The sequence below is a fragment of the Grus americana genome, chromosome 4 (genome assembly GCF_028858705.1).
Source record: "Grus americana isolate bGruAme1 chromosome 4, bGruAme1.mat, whole genome shotgun sequence".
NCBI lineage: Eukaryota > Metazoa > Chordata > Aves > Gruiformes > Gruidae > Grus > Grus americana.
Window position 1 is genome coordinate 20,784,422 of NC_072855.1, and position 18,878 is coordinate 20,803,299.

The window sequence follows — 18,878 nt, forward strand, 5'->3', positions numbered from 1 at the left end:
ATTAATTAAATTTAATTTTTAATTTATAATAAAGACAGAAGAGCAGAATCATGCCAACTCAATTTGTATGGAAATACTAATGCAATAAATTTATTTTTCTGTTCAAATTCTTGATCCTATCTGTTTCTATATGTGCTTCCTTTTTCATTACTTATATAAATGAGCCTCCAATAAATTCTGTAGTAACATGAAAGCTTAATCCTTTGGTAGACAAGAAGGAAAAATTAAGCATATGCTGACTCAATTTGCATTGATATGATTAAAGTGGAGTGGAGCAGTTTATGGGACTAGTCAGTACATTTTTATAATGGCTAATACAATGGAAATTCACTGTCTTATTAAAGCTGAACTTTCAAAAAATCCTTCTCCACCTTCTGTTCTTTGATATTCAGTACATCAGAATTAATGAAATAGCTAGCTGTTAGTTAATGCCAAGGTCTGTGAAAGACCTGTCTTTAGTGATGGTTAATCATGGTGCATTGTAGAACTTTGGAGCATTTGGCATGTGCCTTGTAGAAGGCAAAGAACAGAGATATAACTGTCTGACATGGTGGCAGCAGAGCCATCAGATGCACACAAATCATGAGCCTTTAGTAATGAATGCAAATGAGAACGTACCATTTTTGACCTGGAATCCTGCTCAACAGTGGCTCTGCTGTTTTTGATCAGAACATACAAGACTGAGATACCATGTATTATTATAAGTTGAATTTTCTTTGTGGTGTGCTTTCTTCTCTTGTAGTCCTCCTTGAATATTTTGCATTTGGTAGTACTATCTACTCTGAATTTGATCTGCAGTGTGGTTGCCATCCCTTTCTTAGCTGTTTATGAAGCTATGACTGTAGGACATGACAGTTCTTTTTCTCTTCCTCCATCACTCTCTGTTTAGCCCAGGCTTTCAGAAAGGAGGTTGGAAAACACAGTGACATTTTTGCAATTGCAGTGATATATTACTAATGATAGATATAAGGAAGAGGTGGAGACAGCAGGTACAGGGGTGGAAAAAAATAATCCAAGAGTCAAACTATTCCAGTTTATTCTTTGGGCTTCCTTCCTGGATAAAAGAGTTGATGTCTAACTCCCCTCCCCTTCACTGTTTTTGGTAAGAGTTATTATTTTACAGCTGAATTTGACATCTGTGACCTGGTGGCTATATGCAGTGAAGTACATGTACACATACAGAAATTTAAGCCTTTTCTCTTGCTTGCGAGCTTTATATTCTAGCATGACAGTAGCTAATGTTTTTGTTTTTTTTACCTTCCTGCTTTAGATCCCTGCAGTTCACTCAGCCCACCGTGCTTTACAGAGGAGGACCGATTCAGCCTAGAAGCTCTCCGGATGATCCATAAGCAAATGGATGATGACAAAGACGGTGGTATTGAAGTAGATGAAAGTGATGAGGTAGGAGTAAAAAGCCTTCACTTGTGCATACATGAGGTCTGCCTTCCCCCCCCCCCCCCCCCCCCCCCGTTTTATATATCTGCTCTTTATGTTGCAGCGCTTGAGTAGTCGTTGCTGCTATTCTTAATTCAGCCCTTTCCACAGCCAAATGTAGAAGGAAAGTGTAATTTCTAGAATTGTCTGAAATGGAGTATTGTCCATTGTTGTAGCCTAAAGGAAAGTTTTATGCAACTATGTATAAAAGCTGTTATTTGTGTGATTAATGTAACAGGTAGGCAAATGGTGTTGGTTTAGTGTGCAATGAGGGAACTAAGAGTTGATGTGATCTGTCACCTGGTATTTTCCTTTCTTTGCTCTAAGGTTTTCTCGCTTAAGGCATCACTGGGCTTTCCTGTTTACCTTAGGTCTGTTCCAGGTGCTTCATGGTGCCCAACAGTATCTGTTACAGGCAGCAGTCTAGAAAGCTTTCTTCTGTGTTTTAGCTTACATTTTACAGCAAGTAGTAGGCACTTCCTGCTGTAGGTTAATGGTAGATTAAGTCCTATGAACTAAGGAAGGTTATTCAGACCTGCCTGAAATTTTTTGTGATTGTGCTTGAATGAATGAGTTTGGTAGGCAGGCTCGTGGTGGGCCTGGCAGAGGACTTGCCCTTGCACTTTACCATCGGGATTCTCAGAATTACTGGGTAGGAATAGAAATATCCATATAGTTTCATTGTTCTTACTTCTGCTTTCTGGCAGTTGTCAGGTACAGGCTTGAGAAAGGAAGGGGAGTGAAGATGTGCCCTCATGTCCTGTCCCCTAAAAATGAGGGTAGTGCCATGTGGTTCTGGAGGTGAGTGGGAGAAGAATCTAGCCCTGATTTCTCTCCCCTTTTTGGTAACATCTCAGGGAAGATTGTTCTCCCTGAGTGAGTTAAGTTGTGAATTATCATTTTCAAGTTTAATGTGATGCTACTTTTCCATGTACAAACAGCATCAACAGTGATTGATGCTTGCTTGATACAAGTTTTCTGAAGGAATACAGTACAGTGGAGAGAATGATCCAGAATAAAATAACTTACTTTTTACCTTTGGAGGGAAAAAACCTGCTCTGCAACTTAGCAAGTGTCATAGTGAGGTAGTTCAGGCACTGGAAATAGTCTAGCTCTGTTACTGCAGAATGTTTGGTTATTGTCGTTAATGTTTGGGACAGGCACAATCCTGTCTGCAAACTGAAACAGTGATAGAGTGTGAGCTTTCTGAGGAACTTCTCAGCATTGTGTGATTCTCTTGACTTGTACTCCATTTGTTATACATGGAAGTTAAGAAATTTAAAAGAAAATACTGAAATATTTATACATTGAAACTTTTTATTAGTATTCAAAAGATCTGTCTGGACCATCTTTACATCTGCCCTTAAATTTGTTCCTCTTCCAGAGGAATGTTGAGATAAATCCAAGCAACAGAAGCTACTCTTAAAACCTGTTAAAATGACTGAAATTAGAGCAGTTCATGAGGAGTGCTGTTATAGCTGGGGTAATGAGAGATGAGTGAAACTATATGTTCAAACTACTTACTGTGCATAAAATGACTGAAATGTAGCCCTTTTTCTGCTAGCTCACTTTTAATTATTGAAGAAATTTGTAATTAAAAAAACCCCGTAAATTAACTTTTTTGTACATATAGTTTCCATGCAAATCAGTGATGAATATATGTTTGCATAGAATGCTTTCTTCTAAGACTTTAAAAGCACGCCTGAAATGAATGAGAAACACAGTTTAATTGCAAGTTCAACTAGTAACCTGTATGTTCTTGTAGTGCTCTTGCTGGATCTTTACCATAATCTTAAAAGATCTGACATTTTAACAACGTAGTTATGTAGTTAGCTGATTACAGTAGGTCTGAATATAAACTAAATATGTTCTAATACACTATTTCAAAATGAGATTTTTTTTTCTTTCTGTCATAGTGGGTAATGCCGCTTCTTTTGATTAAGAGTGAGGACTGGTAATTAAAAAAAAAAACTTTATTACAAGTAAAGCTTGCATGAAATACAGGGATTTTACTTAACAGCAGGGTAATGGATTTCCTGTTTCATGCTGCACAGTTTTTGCTTGCAAGACTCCTGGAAGAGCAGTGTATTGAGTATGTTGATTAGATATTCATGGACTTTTTATTTGGCAGGAAAAATGTGACAATGTACAATAACTTTCTGCTCTTTTACCAGGACTAAACAGTGTTACAAATTACGAATGTATGTTTACACTAAGGAAGGAAGTTCTTGTAAATAAGTTATTTTGAGAGGGGAAGGTAACAAGAGCTAGAGATGTTGAACTATTTATTTTAACTATTTTAATTTGCTAATCCAGTTGAGAACTCCCAACAGTGATTCCAGACACTTTATCTGCACACTGTTATTTTTCCTAATGTTCCTCATGCCCTGTTTCATGCTGTAGTTTGTTTTTCCTCTGTAAAATGAAGTATCACATAAAATCATTCTGTAGAGAGAATTTGTCTAGGATATAAGAAAATTTGAACTTCATATATAAGAAACTTTTTATTTCCTTAAAAATTGTCTGATGCTGGAAGCCTTTTGTGTCTGCCTTGTGTGGACTGGAAAGAAGCTTGTATTTGACCTTGATGAAATTGATGGGGGGAAACTTGATCTGATTTTTAGCATGGGATTTATTAGTCATTGAAACACTTGAGGGATTTGTTGATGTCTTCTAAGGAAGATAGAGGGGCCCTAGTTTGAGCGTGGACTGGTTAGATATTTTTTCCTTATTCTTTGGTTTGTTACCTAGTTTAGACTACAAGGTATAACTTAAGAGGTTTGTAAAAATGAAAAAAACTTAAATTCACTAGAATATACTTTTCTAATTCTAGTTATTACAAAATACTTGGAAAAAAGAACTCGTCATAGCTACTCATATGTTTGATTTTTTTTTTTTTGCATTCAGGATTCAGGTAACTGTCTAATACTTGCCCTAAATTTTCAATGTAGAATTATGTACTTCAAAACAAGAAGTGTAACTTGAAGGAGAAAAAAATTATTTGGATAATAAATTTTGTGTCATACTTTAAAGTGGAATATGCTTTACTGTGCAGTTACTAATTTCTGTACAGTAGGCCATCACAGTGTGAAAGCCAGAGAGTATGGTACAGCAGAGAAGAGAAAAAAGGAAGGATGTGGAAAAACACTATACTTACCGTTAGGGCAGGCTAATATGAATTTCTCTATTAAATCTAGCTCCTACTATTATTGCTTTATTATTAAGATACAAAAGATTGCAATTGTTTAAAGAGGTAGGCTGTAAAAAGGTAAGTGAAAGCGAGAACGTATTACTAAGTGAGGCTTTAGTCATGCGTTGTGGGAGGCTATCTGCCTCAGGAAGCATCTGTTGCATCACGTGTACATGATTTGTTTTAATGATGAAGAGGCACAAGCAGTAAGACAGACTTATCGTATGTTCACTATTTACATAGGTTTTTCCTGTTTCCAAAGAATCTCCATATGTAGATCCTACGTCAAGTCATTTCCTCAAGGATTTTCTCTGTAGAAATAGAATGAATAAGTTGATGTTTTTAAATATTAATATCTTACTGTGCGTATAATGTCACATAAAGCTAATGGCATGCATTTGCAGCCTTGTGTGGGATCTTTGGATAGATCACTTAGTATCTTGATATTTTGTTTTAATTTTTTCATAAGTGCACTTGCATAATTGGTTAACAAAAAACCCTCACCCAACAAACCCCACAGAAGACCACCAAAAAAACCCTAAGACAAAAAACACTGCAGTATTGAAGACATGAAACCATTAGAGAATGGCTTTTAACAGTAGGGTCAAAAAAGTTGGAACCCCAGGGGGTTATATGTAGAAGTGCCCGACTTAAAATGTTGTCTGGAGGCAAGACTCAAAAAGAATCTAGCTTTAGTAGCCTAAACAAGAGGGGGATGATTGCCGTCTATGCAGTGATTAATGCAGAAAAAGTAGCTAGTATGATCTGGTCAGGAATAGCAATAAGAAGATAGCACTTTGGCTGTAGTAAGTCTGATGGGCAGAATATTTGACAGCCTAAGATCTTCCTTTGAAGTGACCATTTCTGAATAGACAGGCTCTGTGAAGCTGTTGTTTGAGGGCTTGAGGTCATATTTGCATCTTGGATGCAAATAATCCAGGAGATGTGAAACAAATATAATGTCTTGAGAGACCATGCTGTGTTTTTTGAGAGAAGATGAAGAGGTGGAGTCTAAAAAAGAGAAGTCAAAGAATCCAGAAGGAGGTAAAAATGGAAAAGATAGAGGTCAAAAGTAAACAACTCTATTAAAAATAAATAATTTATAGAACTGGGGGGAGTTCAGAAATGTATGCTTCAGTATACTGCCCTTAGTGCTAATTTGTGATTAAAGGTTTTATAATAAAGGAGAACCAGTTCACGCTCTTATTACTTATTTTTCTTATGTAATTAATTTGCTAGTCATATTCTTGGTTGTTTATGCTTCCTTTCTTTTAGCAATTAAAATGGTACATGCATCTGTACATCACAATCTATTTTACAAGCTTGCTAAATTAAAATATCATGCATTAGTATTATTATTTTAGGAGAATCTGGAGAAAAAACTAACGTAACTTTTGAACATGAAATTATTTTCTGAATTACTGCTGAAATAGAGCTGTCTATTCAATTTGTGTGAAGATGAGTTTGTGAAAGAAATCTGTGGATATCTTTGTTCTTTAATTCCTTGAGAGATAAAAAATTAGTGAAACATGATTTACTAGTTTGGACGAGAGACCTATTAATTTCAATAATCTGTTCTGGACAGTAGTGAGTACTAAATACTTTGGGCAAAATTGCAAGAAATTCCATGACAGGAAATCCTGAAGAACTAGATGCCAAGATAGTGTGGTGCTCCCATTTTAAGTATGCATGTTTTGGATGCTAGGAGCATAAAGTGTGAGGTGAAAAAACACTTTCAGAATTTAACATTAAATTCAGGATGACTCTAAGTGAATAGCCCTTCTGTATTCTTGAACCAAAGCAAATTTATGCACAGAATTTCTCTTCCTTTTGACTGTTACATCTTGGATGGAGTAAAGATGCAGCAGAAGATTGGGGGGTGGGGCGGGGGGGGAAGTACAACTGTGTATGGAACAGATGATAAAAAATAATGCATGACATAGTTCAAAAACTTGATCTCACTTTGTTTAGTGTATCTTGGGACCTTGTTAAACTTCAGGAGCCTACCCCAGCTGTTAGAATTTCAGTTGGGAGAGGTTCTGCTATGGACTGAGCTCTTGCTTCATTTTGTTGTCTGCAAATACACACTCAGCAAGATGTTAAATGTCCTTTAAAGTTCCCTTAGTATTCTGGTTTCATCCTTATCATTTATATAATAAAGGTCCTTAAACTGGTGTTCATATTTGTGTAAACTAATTTATACTTCAGTGTCAGCTGGTTAGACAAAATTCTGCATGGTAGAGAAATACCTACTGCAGTAGTTCAGAAATAGAGAACAGAACTGTTTTGCATAATACTGGGATGCCTCCTGAGTGTGTTTTACGTCTCACTGCGCAAGAACGTTCTGTTACCAACACGGGTCTTTCAAATGAGTATTTTGAGATTCCTAACCAGCATAGCAAAACTTTTCCTCCAAAGCTGTTTGGTTTCTTTGATTCCCTTAGTTTGACTTGATCTGTTAATAGCAGGGTTTTTTTTTTTTTTTTTGCATTGAATATTATTGTTCAACTGCTAAAGTATTTGTCCGTAGGCAGGGAGTCCTTTAGCCTCCTGAAGTTTTATAGGCACCTCTGAGCATGTCTACACAGTCTGTTTTTTTTCAGAGCAGGACAGATAGGAGCCAGGTCTTGTCTGAAAACATTATGACTGTGTTAGTCTACAGCTGTGCCTGTGCAAAGAAGTCCTGTAGAGCGGCAGTGTGTGTTATCCTGGGTATGGTTGCATAGGAACCTGTTCCAACGTGATTTGGATCAGACCTACCTCATGCCTTGCCTCCTTGGAGGTACTTAAGCTAATACATAGCTGTCTGCACCTGTTTATGTAGCACTGCAGGCATTTAGTCCTGCTACAATGAAATGCCCCCTTGGAAATTCTAACTTGGCTTTGAACAGATTGCAAAGTTTACTTTGCAGTAGAATAGCTACAGTGTTGTTCTGAGCTGCAATAATAATTTTTCAATAGAATTTGTAGGCTACTTAAGATATACGTGGTAGCACTTTCCTACATTTTTCTAGTAACGTTTCTATTATGCTTAAATACATTTACTTATTTTACTGTGCCCTATAGAAGCCATTTCTATAGGTTAGGCAGTTGTGAATGCTGTCATTCCTGAATGGTAGTATGTTGCCTTTTAAAAGCACACTTGCCATCATAACTTAGTAAATGTGACACTGCAATAGCTGCAACGAGTCTGGTAGCAGTAGACAGGAGGGAACGTACTAAAAGACTGTCTGACAGCGACCGGCTGTATCTGAAGGTAGGACTATAGGAAAACTGAACTTGTAACTTTTGCAGGTTTCCTTCTGAAGGAATATAACTGAAGGAAATAATGCTGTTTAAGGAACAGATGCTCAAGGAAGACAGTAATACTTAGCCAGGAGATGTTGCTAATTGCTCTTAAAGTAAACTTGTCAGAGGGTCTATTTTAAGTTGGTGAAACTGAAAATCATAAACTTGAGCCTTCACGCAGAACAAAATATAAACATAGCATATGAGGACTTCATTCTGCAGTTTGTGAGTGTGGTTACTTTTACTTTTCCACTGGTGTTTGCAAAAGTATGCAATTGCTTATTTGCTCCTCATGGAGCAAGTATCTCTTGCAACTTCCATATTTTAACGTATTTTAACTTTTTGTATTGTTGCATGTGGCTTTAGTTTGTACGTGCTCTCTCTGTGTCAAACTGGTACTGGATTTTGGTGTGTCTTTTTTCCCCTTTTGGAAGGCCTGGATTTTTTTTTCCAGTGGTTCTTGCTTCAGGTTAGTTTTTGGTTATGAGTTGACTGTACTAAAGGCTTTGTGAAGAGGAAGGAAGGTTGTGGTGGACCTGACTCTTTTCCAGGGCTCCACAAGCCCTGTCCTCTCCAGGGAGGAGAAAGTTTCCTCTCTGCCTATTAGACTGCTGACCCTCGGGCTCTGGGGTGTGAATCTTTGTAGGGGCACAGTTGTTATAGTACTTTTGAGGCCAGAACTCCAGTTTTGAGTCTAGGTGTGGTGTTTTTTTACTCCCTACTTGTTTTTGAAGTAACTATTTTCACAAATGATTTTTTTTGTTTCACACAGTTTTTAGATAAGTTATCTGCTGCTTTCTTGGTTTCAACTTTGTAGTCTTAAAAGGCCTTCTCTCTCTTGAGTAATTATGTTGGCTAAGATAATCCTTAGATGTTTTTTGTTAGAGCTTATTCTTTCAACCTCCCTATTTAGAGTTATTTTTCTAACCTTTTCTTTGTATACTTAATGAATAGGGCAACAGAAGAGAGATTAGCTGCCATGACAAGGAACAGAAAAATCTTCTCTTTTTACCAGAGTTGTTCTGTTTTTATGGCTTTCTTCAATTTAGGACACAATTCCTTTTCTTAAAGGAGAACTTCCATATTAGGGCAATTTTGAAGCAAAGATCTTTTAAACAAAAGAAAGATGTTTGATGTCGTATATATCTTCACTAGTAGATGCATTCATTGTTTGAAATGTGATGGCCTCTTTCTAGCTGTGCACACTGTAACTTTACTGTTGTGAGCATCTGGTGTTGGAGAACCTCGCTGCGGAAGTTGCTGTGGTTATTCTCACAGGATCTGGGAGCAACATGGGTAGGATTGAACAGAAGAGGAGCTCTTTTCTTGAAGAAATTCTCGTAAATGTGTAATCTCTCTCTCTGTGGAGTAAGTGCGTGCTTACAAATGCAAACTGCTTACAAGTTTGTGTGTTGACAGTCCCTTTTAAAAAAGTCAATACTCTAAACAGTCTCTCAGTATCAACCAGATCTTTTCCACTGTCATCTTCCTCTTCTGGGAAATCTTGTGCTTTGAATTTGGATTTGTTTTCTGTATTTGTGATGAAATTTGAAATCAGGCTTTTCATTTTTTTCCCCTCAACTTGTTAGTGTAGCTGGTTGTATTCCAGCAGTGTGTTGAGAATGTGAATTCATGTGTTAACTCTTGCTCCCTCTGCGGGCTCCGTAGCAGAACGACATGAAATGCTGCACGTTTTCCATAAACTGTTGTTTGCGTTGCTTATCTGAGTGCCAAGGTAACCTATGCCTGTCCCATTTTAAAAATCAGAACGCTTTCTTCTAGTACCTTATAGTGCTTCGGGGTGAGATGTACCTTGAAGCTTCTGTGTTTATCAGTTGGCATCTTCCCTCTCTTGTTTATTCCTAACCCTGTATTGTTAACAGCAATTCAGATTGTCCTTAACAGCACCTGTAACCATTCAGACAGTCTCATCCTAAAGTATTTTACAACCTTTGCTGACAACTAGCAGTAAAGATAGAAGCAAGTTTATTTCTTAGAAACAAAACTGATCTGAGGTATGAGTTTTAGCTGAGGAGATGCAAAATGAGCTGAAACCTTTACGTACAGCGTATATTCCATTTTGTTCCTCTTCAGAAACTCCATCAACCTACAATGTTGGTTTTAAAACAAATGTCCATGCCTGACAGTTGGAGTCTCCAAGGGCAGTGCATCACCAGTCACTAGAAAGCTGAAGAGTGACTGTTAACATGTACCTTAACCTCCATATGAAGGGAGATAGTCTTTACGTGGAGGGACCTATAATATATTTTTTTCTCTTTTTAGTACATTTTTCACAAGTTCCCAAAAGACAAGTTGATAGTACTTGCAGTCTGAAGGGAAAAGGTGAGGTGAGCAAACATCAGTTCTTTCCTGCTGCTCCAACTGTGAGACTGTACTTTAATCTGGAAAGGCTTAGAGACATTAGTGCATAAGAAGATTTTTTTGTTTTCTTATTGTTTAGTTCCTTTTCTTCAGTTTACCCTTTAATAAACATGGAGTTGGAACAAATAAGATAATCTGCCTTTGCATGTTGTATGTTAGCTGTGGAAATTGCCGGCTTCATGGTAGTTGTGCCAATTTGGGAAGTACTCAGAGTTCACACTTGGACTATGGAATATGCAACAGAGGTTGTACAGCAGATATTTTTACATTTGCATATAGTTACAGCAATCAGTCCTTTTCTGTGCTTATTGTACCTTTTTACAGTTACTGGTCCGTGATGTTTCAGAAGTTTTGTAATTGCTTCTGCCCAACAGGTTGCTATTTTCAATTGTTCTCATATACTTCATAAGTTTCTCCTATATTTGTCATTGATATATATGTGTGTATATATGTCTGTATTTATGCCTTTCTCATAAACATAGGGAAGAGTAGTTAAAACTGCTTGTGCAATTTGTATGGCCTAAATGAAACTATTTTAGGAATCAAATGGCTGTAGAAAGCTTATGTCTGACAATCAAAAAAGTTTTGAAGTGGTAGATGAATGAGAGGGGGTTTGTATCCAATCTGTATGTGGAACCAAAAGGCGTGTATGGGTTTATGATTAGATTAGGGAAGGCAACTAGTACTTTATCCCAAGTCTAGCAGTTAGAGGAGAAACTTGAATCTCTTCCCATATTTTTAGACTCCCTTACTTCCTAGTAAGAATTAAATTTTTAATAAGGGGAGATTGATAATTGTTAGCTTTTTCTTGCATATTTCTGCTATTATACACTGTCTTTTTTTTATTAAGAGTTAATATTATGGTTTAACATTGACTGCTGTTCAGTCTCTCCTGCAGTTCCTTTCATCACATCATCTTTAGATGTCTTAGAAATGGGGCCTATGCAGGCAGCTCTGCAGATAAGTTATTAATTACCAGGACTAAATTTTAGGAAGTGGGATCTTCTGCAGTGCATCGCTAGCTTGGCCTTCTTCCTCACCTCTGCTTGAAGTGGTGATGTTATTTGACCAGCCACATAAAAAGCTGGTTTTTGAGTTAGCTGTCATGATTATCTTATAGCTGTTTTTGTTGGAGCAGCTTATCCTTCAGGAACTGAAGAGAGCAAGCAATCTACTGTGGAAGATTACTTAGCTCTCGTGTTAGTTTTGTGGTACTAATACTAGGGGCTCCATCCACAGAGACTGCTTGTGCTGTGTTTTTTAAGGACTGACGTCTATGAAAGGTATCCACTATTAATGGGAGGTGGTTTGCTAACCAGTATTCCAACTTTTCTAGGCCTGTGTGAAATAAAAATGAGTTTTACAGTTCCATGCTTTCTTTTCTTGTATGTATTTGGAGAACCCGTTAGTAGTGACTTGTGGAATACTGATACCACACTGCAACATAGGACATGATTGCAGGATCTTCCTTTTTACCATGTTTACTAAAAGGAAAAGCGTGGTATTTTGGCATAGGCTTCCTATTAGTTAGTGTGAATGAAACAGCTTGGTGTAATGCTTCTGTGCTTGGAGTGTGACCACTGAAGAATGATTAGCAGGAATAAAATTGGCCCTAAGATGACTTCTGCTTTTTAATTTGATGAAATAGAAGTAATTTTTGTTGTCTAATGAAAAGACTTTAGTAATACTTAGTCAACACCTTTCTCTCATCCCTCAAGCAGCTGTGTTTAACTAATATAGCAGGATTCAGGTATTACTCATCCATAAAGGACTGGCACATTTGCAAATCTTACATGATCTTATCTTCAAGTAGGTGAAGTTGGTTAAATGTGTTCAGAATAGAGAAATACACAGCATGACTTGTGTGGTGCCCTTCTTGTAATCATTGTAAATTTAAAGCATGCCAATAACGTTGTTAAACTTACTATACTACCAACTGCACCTTCAGTTTTTCTAGGATTTAATCACTGTGAAAATCAAATCCTGTAAGTGTTTAACTTGCTGACTGTTTGATGTAGTCAACTTACATGAATTGTGTGCTGCTTGCATGGGGAAGAGATAGTAAAGATTCTCCTCTACCTGATTTCCTTGTAGTTTCTGTTTAGAAATTGCTATCTTGGCACTTAAGAAGATGTTTTCCCTTCTCTTCAGTTTCTAAGGGAAGATATGCAATACAAGGATGCCTCTAATAAACATAGTCACCTGCACAGAGAAGACAAACATATCACCATTGAGGATCTGTGGAAACGCTGGAAAACATCTGAAGGTAGGTAAAGAAGAGTAGCTAAAAATGGTGGTGGTTATTGAAATAAACATAATTCAACAATTTTTCCACCAAGTTGTTTACAGTAGTAAATGGATGACCTCTTTTAAAGCATCTTCATGAATCTGTTTTGGTAGTGTTATTTATAGGTGCACATAAACCTGACTAAAAACTCAATTCAGTCCAGCTAGTGGTAATTTCCTCTTGACATGCTGGGTGTATTGTAAGTAAACTAAGCTAGTGTACACACTCCTCAGTATGAGCTTGTAATTTATGAAGGTGACTGTTGCAAGTGCTGAATTTCAGATAAGCATGTTTTTAATTTAGTAAACCCTAAGGGCTGCTGTCAAGCTGTTTTTAAACATTTATTATACATTGTTTTAAGTGGAAGGTCCAATGTACTTCTACTTTGATGTAAACTTTCTTTGGGCTACGAAGAGCTAGAGTTCTTAGTCCAAAGCATCTTGAATAATCTTTTTAAACTTGAGATACAGGAAAATGGACTGACAAGCCAACACCACCATTCCTCTTCTGCTTTGATATGAATGAAATAAGTAAGTTGAGCCAAATACTCCAATTATCAAAAGACAATACTTAATGAGCAGTACAGTGTTCATTGCTAAATATGTTTCAGGATGTAGTGATTAAAAAAGACGGTTCCAGAGGTTTGGACTGTTACAGTTGTTAGGAGAAAGTTACTTAACTATTTTTTCCCCCCACCATTCAGAAGGTGTTGTGATAATGGTGACCACATAGAGATCTAAAAGTTGCTATTAGTCAAACAACTAAAATAGGAACAAAAGAGGAATGAAACTAGGAACATGCCATTGGTTCATTCTGCTGATGTAGGAACTCATTTAAGTGCAATCTGAGGTAATATGTTGGTTAAGTGTTTGCTATTTAGTAAATAACTATGTCTCACGCAGTGATTCTTAGCCTCATCTCTTCAAATATTCTGTAAATGCTTATTCAGTAAAGATCTTGCTCAATGAAATCATTGCAACTAAATTATCAGAGAAAATTATCTTCCTACAATTGTTCATCTAACTTATGAGTAACTCTTCAAAAACTTAGGCTATAGTGAGAAGTATCTAATTTGTCCATTGTGTATATCTTTGTTCCAGGTTTCTTGAATGTAGTGGTCATTGTAAGACTAAAAAGATTTTGAGGGGAATGTCTGGTCTTATTGTGTCTGTTTATAATGGCTTTACTGTGCATCCTGCTGAGGAAGCTGAAGTTGTACCACAGGGACACCCAGAGAATGAGACTCCCAAGCAGTGTTAACAGTGGCCTGGTGACTTAGAAGGCATGAAGCCTCTCAAATAATAAACTATTTTCATTTAGCATTGGGAAATGTGGAAAATGCTGCTTTTTCTTTCTAGATGTTTTAGGGTTTTTGATTTATTTGCTTCTTATAGTGCTAGTTTATAGTGCCAGTTTAATGCAATTTGGCAGCATTAAACTGAGAGGGGTGGAAGGTAGTGTAAATGATGGTATCAGTAATTTGAAACTTCGTTAAGTAGTCTGTTGAGGTATCTGTGTGAGAATTACAAGCTCTAAATAGTGCCCTTGACAGCACCCATTAGTGCTTATGCAGAAACATCTTCTGGATCTATTGCTGCTTAGTTTATGCTGAGCAGAATTGCCCATTCCTTCCCATAAACTTGCTTTATGTGGATGGTTGTCTTCAGTATTTGTCAAATACTTATAAATAGCATAGAGTTGCTTTCTGTTTAAGATATTGGTGGTGTGAGACAGGTACGATTTAAAGGAAGAAAGTGGAAACATTGTTTATGGTATAGTAAGTGTGCCATTGGTGTTTGGTGCCTCCTTTTAGGATTAAGAAAAAAAAAAGGTTGTTTTTAAGGAATTGTTTGTGAAGGATCTTATATGGTGATGAAACCCTGAGGACTGGCTCCATTCAAAGCTTTAAAAATGGCCTAATAAAATAAAAAGTAATATTCTGAACTGCTTTTTTAATATTTCTGGCACTGGGCAGGTGTGGTGGGTTGACCCTGGCTAGGGGCCAGGTGCCCACCAGAGCTGCTCTGTCGCTCCCCTCGTTCACTAGACAGGGGAGAAAAGGTATAACGAAATGCTTGTGGGTCAAGATAAGGACAGGGAGAGATCACTCACTAATTATCATCACGAGCAAAACAGACTGAACTTAGAGAGGGAATTCATCTAATTTATTACTAAGCAAAACAGAGTAGAGGAATGAGAAATAAAATCAAATCTTAAAACACTTCCCCCCACCCCTCCCATCTTCCTGGGCTCAACTTCACTCCCAGCTTCAACCTCTGCCCCCTCCTCAGCGGCACAGGGGGACGGGGAATGGGGGTTACGGTCAGTTCATCACACGGTGTTTCTGCCGCTTCTTTGTCCTCAGGGGGAGGACTCCTCTCATTGTTCCCCTGCTCCAGCATGGAGTCCCTCTCACGGGAGACAGTCCTTCACGAACTGCTCCAGCGTGGTCTCTCCCATGGGGTGCAGACCTTCAGGAACAGACTGCTCCAGCGTGGGGTCCCCCACGGGGTCACAAGTCCTGCCAGCAAACCTGCTCTGGCTTGGGCTCCTCTCTTCATGGGTCCACCGGTCCGGCCAGGAGCTTGCTCCAGCATGGGCTTCCCACGGGCCGCAGCCTCCTTCAGGTGCCTCCACCTGCTCTGGCGTGGGGTCCTCCACGGGCTGCAGGTGGAATCGCTACACCCCCTCATCCTTCCTCCATGGGCTGCAGGGGGACAGCCTGCTTCACCATGGCCTTCACCACGGGCTGCAGGGGGATCTCTGCTCCGGCGCCTGGAGCACCTCCTCCCCCTCCATCTGCACTGACCTTGGTGTCTGCAGAGTTTCTTACATCTTCTCACTCCTCTCTCTGGCTGCAAAATCTCTCCCTAACTGTTTTGTTTCCCGTTCTTAAATATGTTATCACAGAGGCGCTGATGGGCTTGGCCTTGGCCAGCGGTGGGTCCGTCTTGGAGCCAGCTGGCTCTGTCAGACACAGGGGAAACTTCTAGCAGCTTCTCGCAGAAGCCACCCCTGTAGCCCCCCCACTACCAAAACCTTGCCATGCAAACCCAACACAGCAGGCTTTTATCCCCATCTTTAAGGCATGGTCTGTACTGGTGCAAATTAAAGGAATTTCAAGGCTGCTATAAGTTTTACCTGCGTGGAAGGAATCATATAGCTTAAATCAGCATCTAGCCTATTGTTGCTGTGTTGCCACACGGTTTCAGTGGGTCCTTTGGTACAAAACAAGACTGTCACCTAACTTAATTTAGTTGATGTTATTTATGCTTTTTATGACCGTTTAAATTTTTTAATTTCATAATCTAATTCTATAGAGAGAACTCCATTTAGAGGAATGGCTAGGAGCTAACATAACTGTTTAAACTATAGAAAACACTGCTTTCTGAAAGTTCTCTGACTTCTATTATTGTGTGTGTCTGTTCTTTAAATGTAAATGCCAGTATATGCTTGTTGTAGGGTGTTTGCTTTGACTATCTCCTTTCTAACTAAGCAGTATTTATACATATACAGAGCCTTTCAGCTATACTAAAGTATCAAGCTTAGTACTTATTGTTGGGTTAAAATCAAAGGTGAATCCTCAGTATTTTTTCTACAAGGGCCTTGAAGAGGTGGTAGTTATGAGTGCAGCGAAGGTGACAGATAAAACGTGTTTTGATGTCTCAATACCAGTCTTTGTACAATTATCTTTGAAAGTGCTGTGTCTCAAGGGTGTCTGCCTTCTCTTTTTTTTTTTTTTTTCTTTGCTCCTCTAATGGTCTGAGATCATATGAAATTGCTGTCTGAAGGGAGATGTGTAGGTATTTAGTCTCAATAGTGAGAAAATGTGTAAAATCAGTGCAGGGGCCTCTAGCTGGGTAATTCTCTGACCTGCCTTGGTGAATAGGTGGGGTGCTGTGTTCATGGTGATGTAGCATTGTCCCTGGGGAATTAATTTTGTAGCAAAGTAAAACTGTAGTGGTCAAACCTTGATTTCGTGTGTGTTTTACTATTGTCAGACTAATGAGTCCTTCCAAAAACCTAGTTTTTACGAACTGCCTTAAAAAAAAGTAGTTTTTATTTACCATTATGGCATATTTGACCTTTAACGTATAGTGTGTCCTGTAGACTGCCCTATAATACAAAAAAGCTTCTCCTCTGCCTTCTGTGTGTATTTTTTTTTGTCTTTAACACTTGTTCTTTCTCTGTGGAAAGTAGAAGGTGATGGAAAGTCTGGTACCTTATTTATTAGGGAGGGAAGGCTTTATGTGTGATCACCTGTTGTATTCTGAGGTAACATTGCACCAGTGTTCCTGCGGCAGCTAGGACTAAACTGCATACCACAAAGATGTTACTGTTGCCTTGCACTTTCTTAATCGTTTGCTGTCTCAGGTTTTAAATATCCGGAGATTGGAAATGTATGCGAGCAAGGCTTGGCTACGGATGAGTTACATCATGCTGCGTGCTGTTCCAGGCAGGACCAGTACAGTACTGCAGGCTGGCCCTTCTGCGTGAGGGGAAACAGGAGTTGTAATGTTAAGCATTGTAATGTAATTTTGAAAAGATAGTCAGGGTCACTCCTCTCTGCTGCTTTTTCATGCTGTTTAAAAGCCTACTGGTGGCAGCATATTTCATGCTGATGTTGCTCCTGAAGGTCCTACTAAAACAAAAGTAACTTTTGAATTCTTGTGTGTGCTTGATACAGAACAATCTTGTGTTTTTCTATATTGCCTGGTCAGCCTGTTCTCAACTTTAAGCCTAATATATGGCTGTCATTCACTCCTTGCCATGAAATATTGAATGTAATTTGATTTCTGAAAGGAGTAGGAGGCCCATAGGAGTACTGGGGCTGACAGTGTAATGTTGTTTTACTTCATGCCTCCCTGCCCTGAAGCACTGTGCTACATGATAAATTTAACATGAAAAAGTGATATATAGCCAGACCTTCTAATCAGCCATTAATGTGGGTTAGCAAGGATCAACTTTCATACAGTTTGAAGCTACTTTTGCTGTTTTCACCTTCAGGTGTGTTGTTCTAGTGGTTAAAAAAAGAAAAAAAAAAGGCAGCAAAAACCCCAGACTTGTGATCTGAATTAGAACAGCTGATGCAAGTCTAGTGACTGAGTGCTGCACTGGGGTGTAAATACTGTGGCTTCTACACCTGCCTGCCCAAGGCATGTTGCTGACATCCCCTCTCTCAAGATATCTATTTGTGAAAATAAGCATGAGAGGGAAGGATGTTGTGATTACTCTTTAATGCTATATGCATTTAACTTAAAGTAATTGTCAGTTGCTACTCCACTGTCTGAAGCACTATATACTTTTTGGGTGTTTAAAACAAGGAAGTTACAACCTCAGCTGTCACATTCTGATTGGTGTTGCTGATTGAGATGAATTTCAGCTGACTTGTTTAACTTTGAGTACACCTGGTGTATATCACTTGTATTGTGTCATGTTTCAGTAGGCTATTGCTGCTGCTGCTGCTGAATGGCCAGTTTGCTTCTTAGTACTGTATGCTGTTGTAGGATAAACAGATGTGTTGGTCATAAGGTTTTATTGGAGACCAGTCCAGCAATACTTCTTACCGATATCTAGCATATAGAAGATATCAACAAAAAGAAACAGTCTAAATGTTTTCATTGATGGAATTCAATCTCCCAGGGCTCCACTGTGGTGCTGTAGGAAATGGAACAGGGTAGTTTAGAGCCCAGTTCCACCTGGAAGAGTTGGATTTGCGGGCACTGACACTGGAACTCTGCTAATGCAGAATTAGTTTACATAATAAATGTGAATTTCTTGTGACATATGTGCATGGGCAGAGATTCAGACTGTGAAATCCCAGAATGAGACTTGACTGTATTGATTATGCTGAGCTTAAATGGTGAGTGGCCATTTAGAAGGACAAAACGTAATTGATATTAACATTTATGTAAACAGATAACAGTGTAAGAATAATACAGAAAGTATGAGTTCCAATTCTAGTTTGGGATAGACTTTGGTTTCTTCTTTTCACGGTTTCTGTACTAACGGAGGTATCTGATACAGTGATAATGAATAACAGTGTTTTTTTCCTAAATATAACTGGTTTGTTTGGGGAAATTTCCTTGATATTTTATGAAGGAAATATCACATTAGTCTAAGCAGTAGAACAGATGTGATTGGCTCTACTGTAAACAACTTCAATATGTACCTCATTTCTTACATAACGTGTTTAAAATTACTACTGAATTATAAAAAAAAAAGTACAAATTTATGTAAAATTTGACAGTGATTACAAAATACTTGCAGCAGTAGAAGTGAAACTTCTCTATATTT

At 38.2% G+C, this 18,878-nt stretch overlaps 1 protein-coding gene across 2 annotated transcripts in view; it reads left to right on the forward strand.

Moving 5' to 3' along the window:
* Positions 1 to 18,878, forward strand: part of STIM2 (stromal interaction molecule 2) — a 70,634-nt gene that overhangs the window by 39,296 nt on the left and 12,460 nt on the right. For both annotated transcript variants that reach the window (XM_054823698.1, XM_054823699.1), the window contains exons 2-3: positions 1,271 to 1,401; positions 12,446 to 12,560. In XM_054823698.1, the coding sequence (XP_054679673.1) occupies positions 1,271 to 1,401; positions 12,446 to 12,560 (246 nt within the window). The remainder of the gene's footprint in view (positions 1 to 1,270; positions 1,402 to 12,445; positions 12,561 to 18,878) is intronic.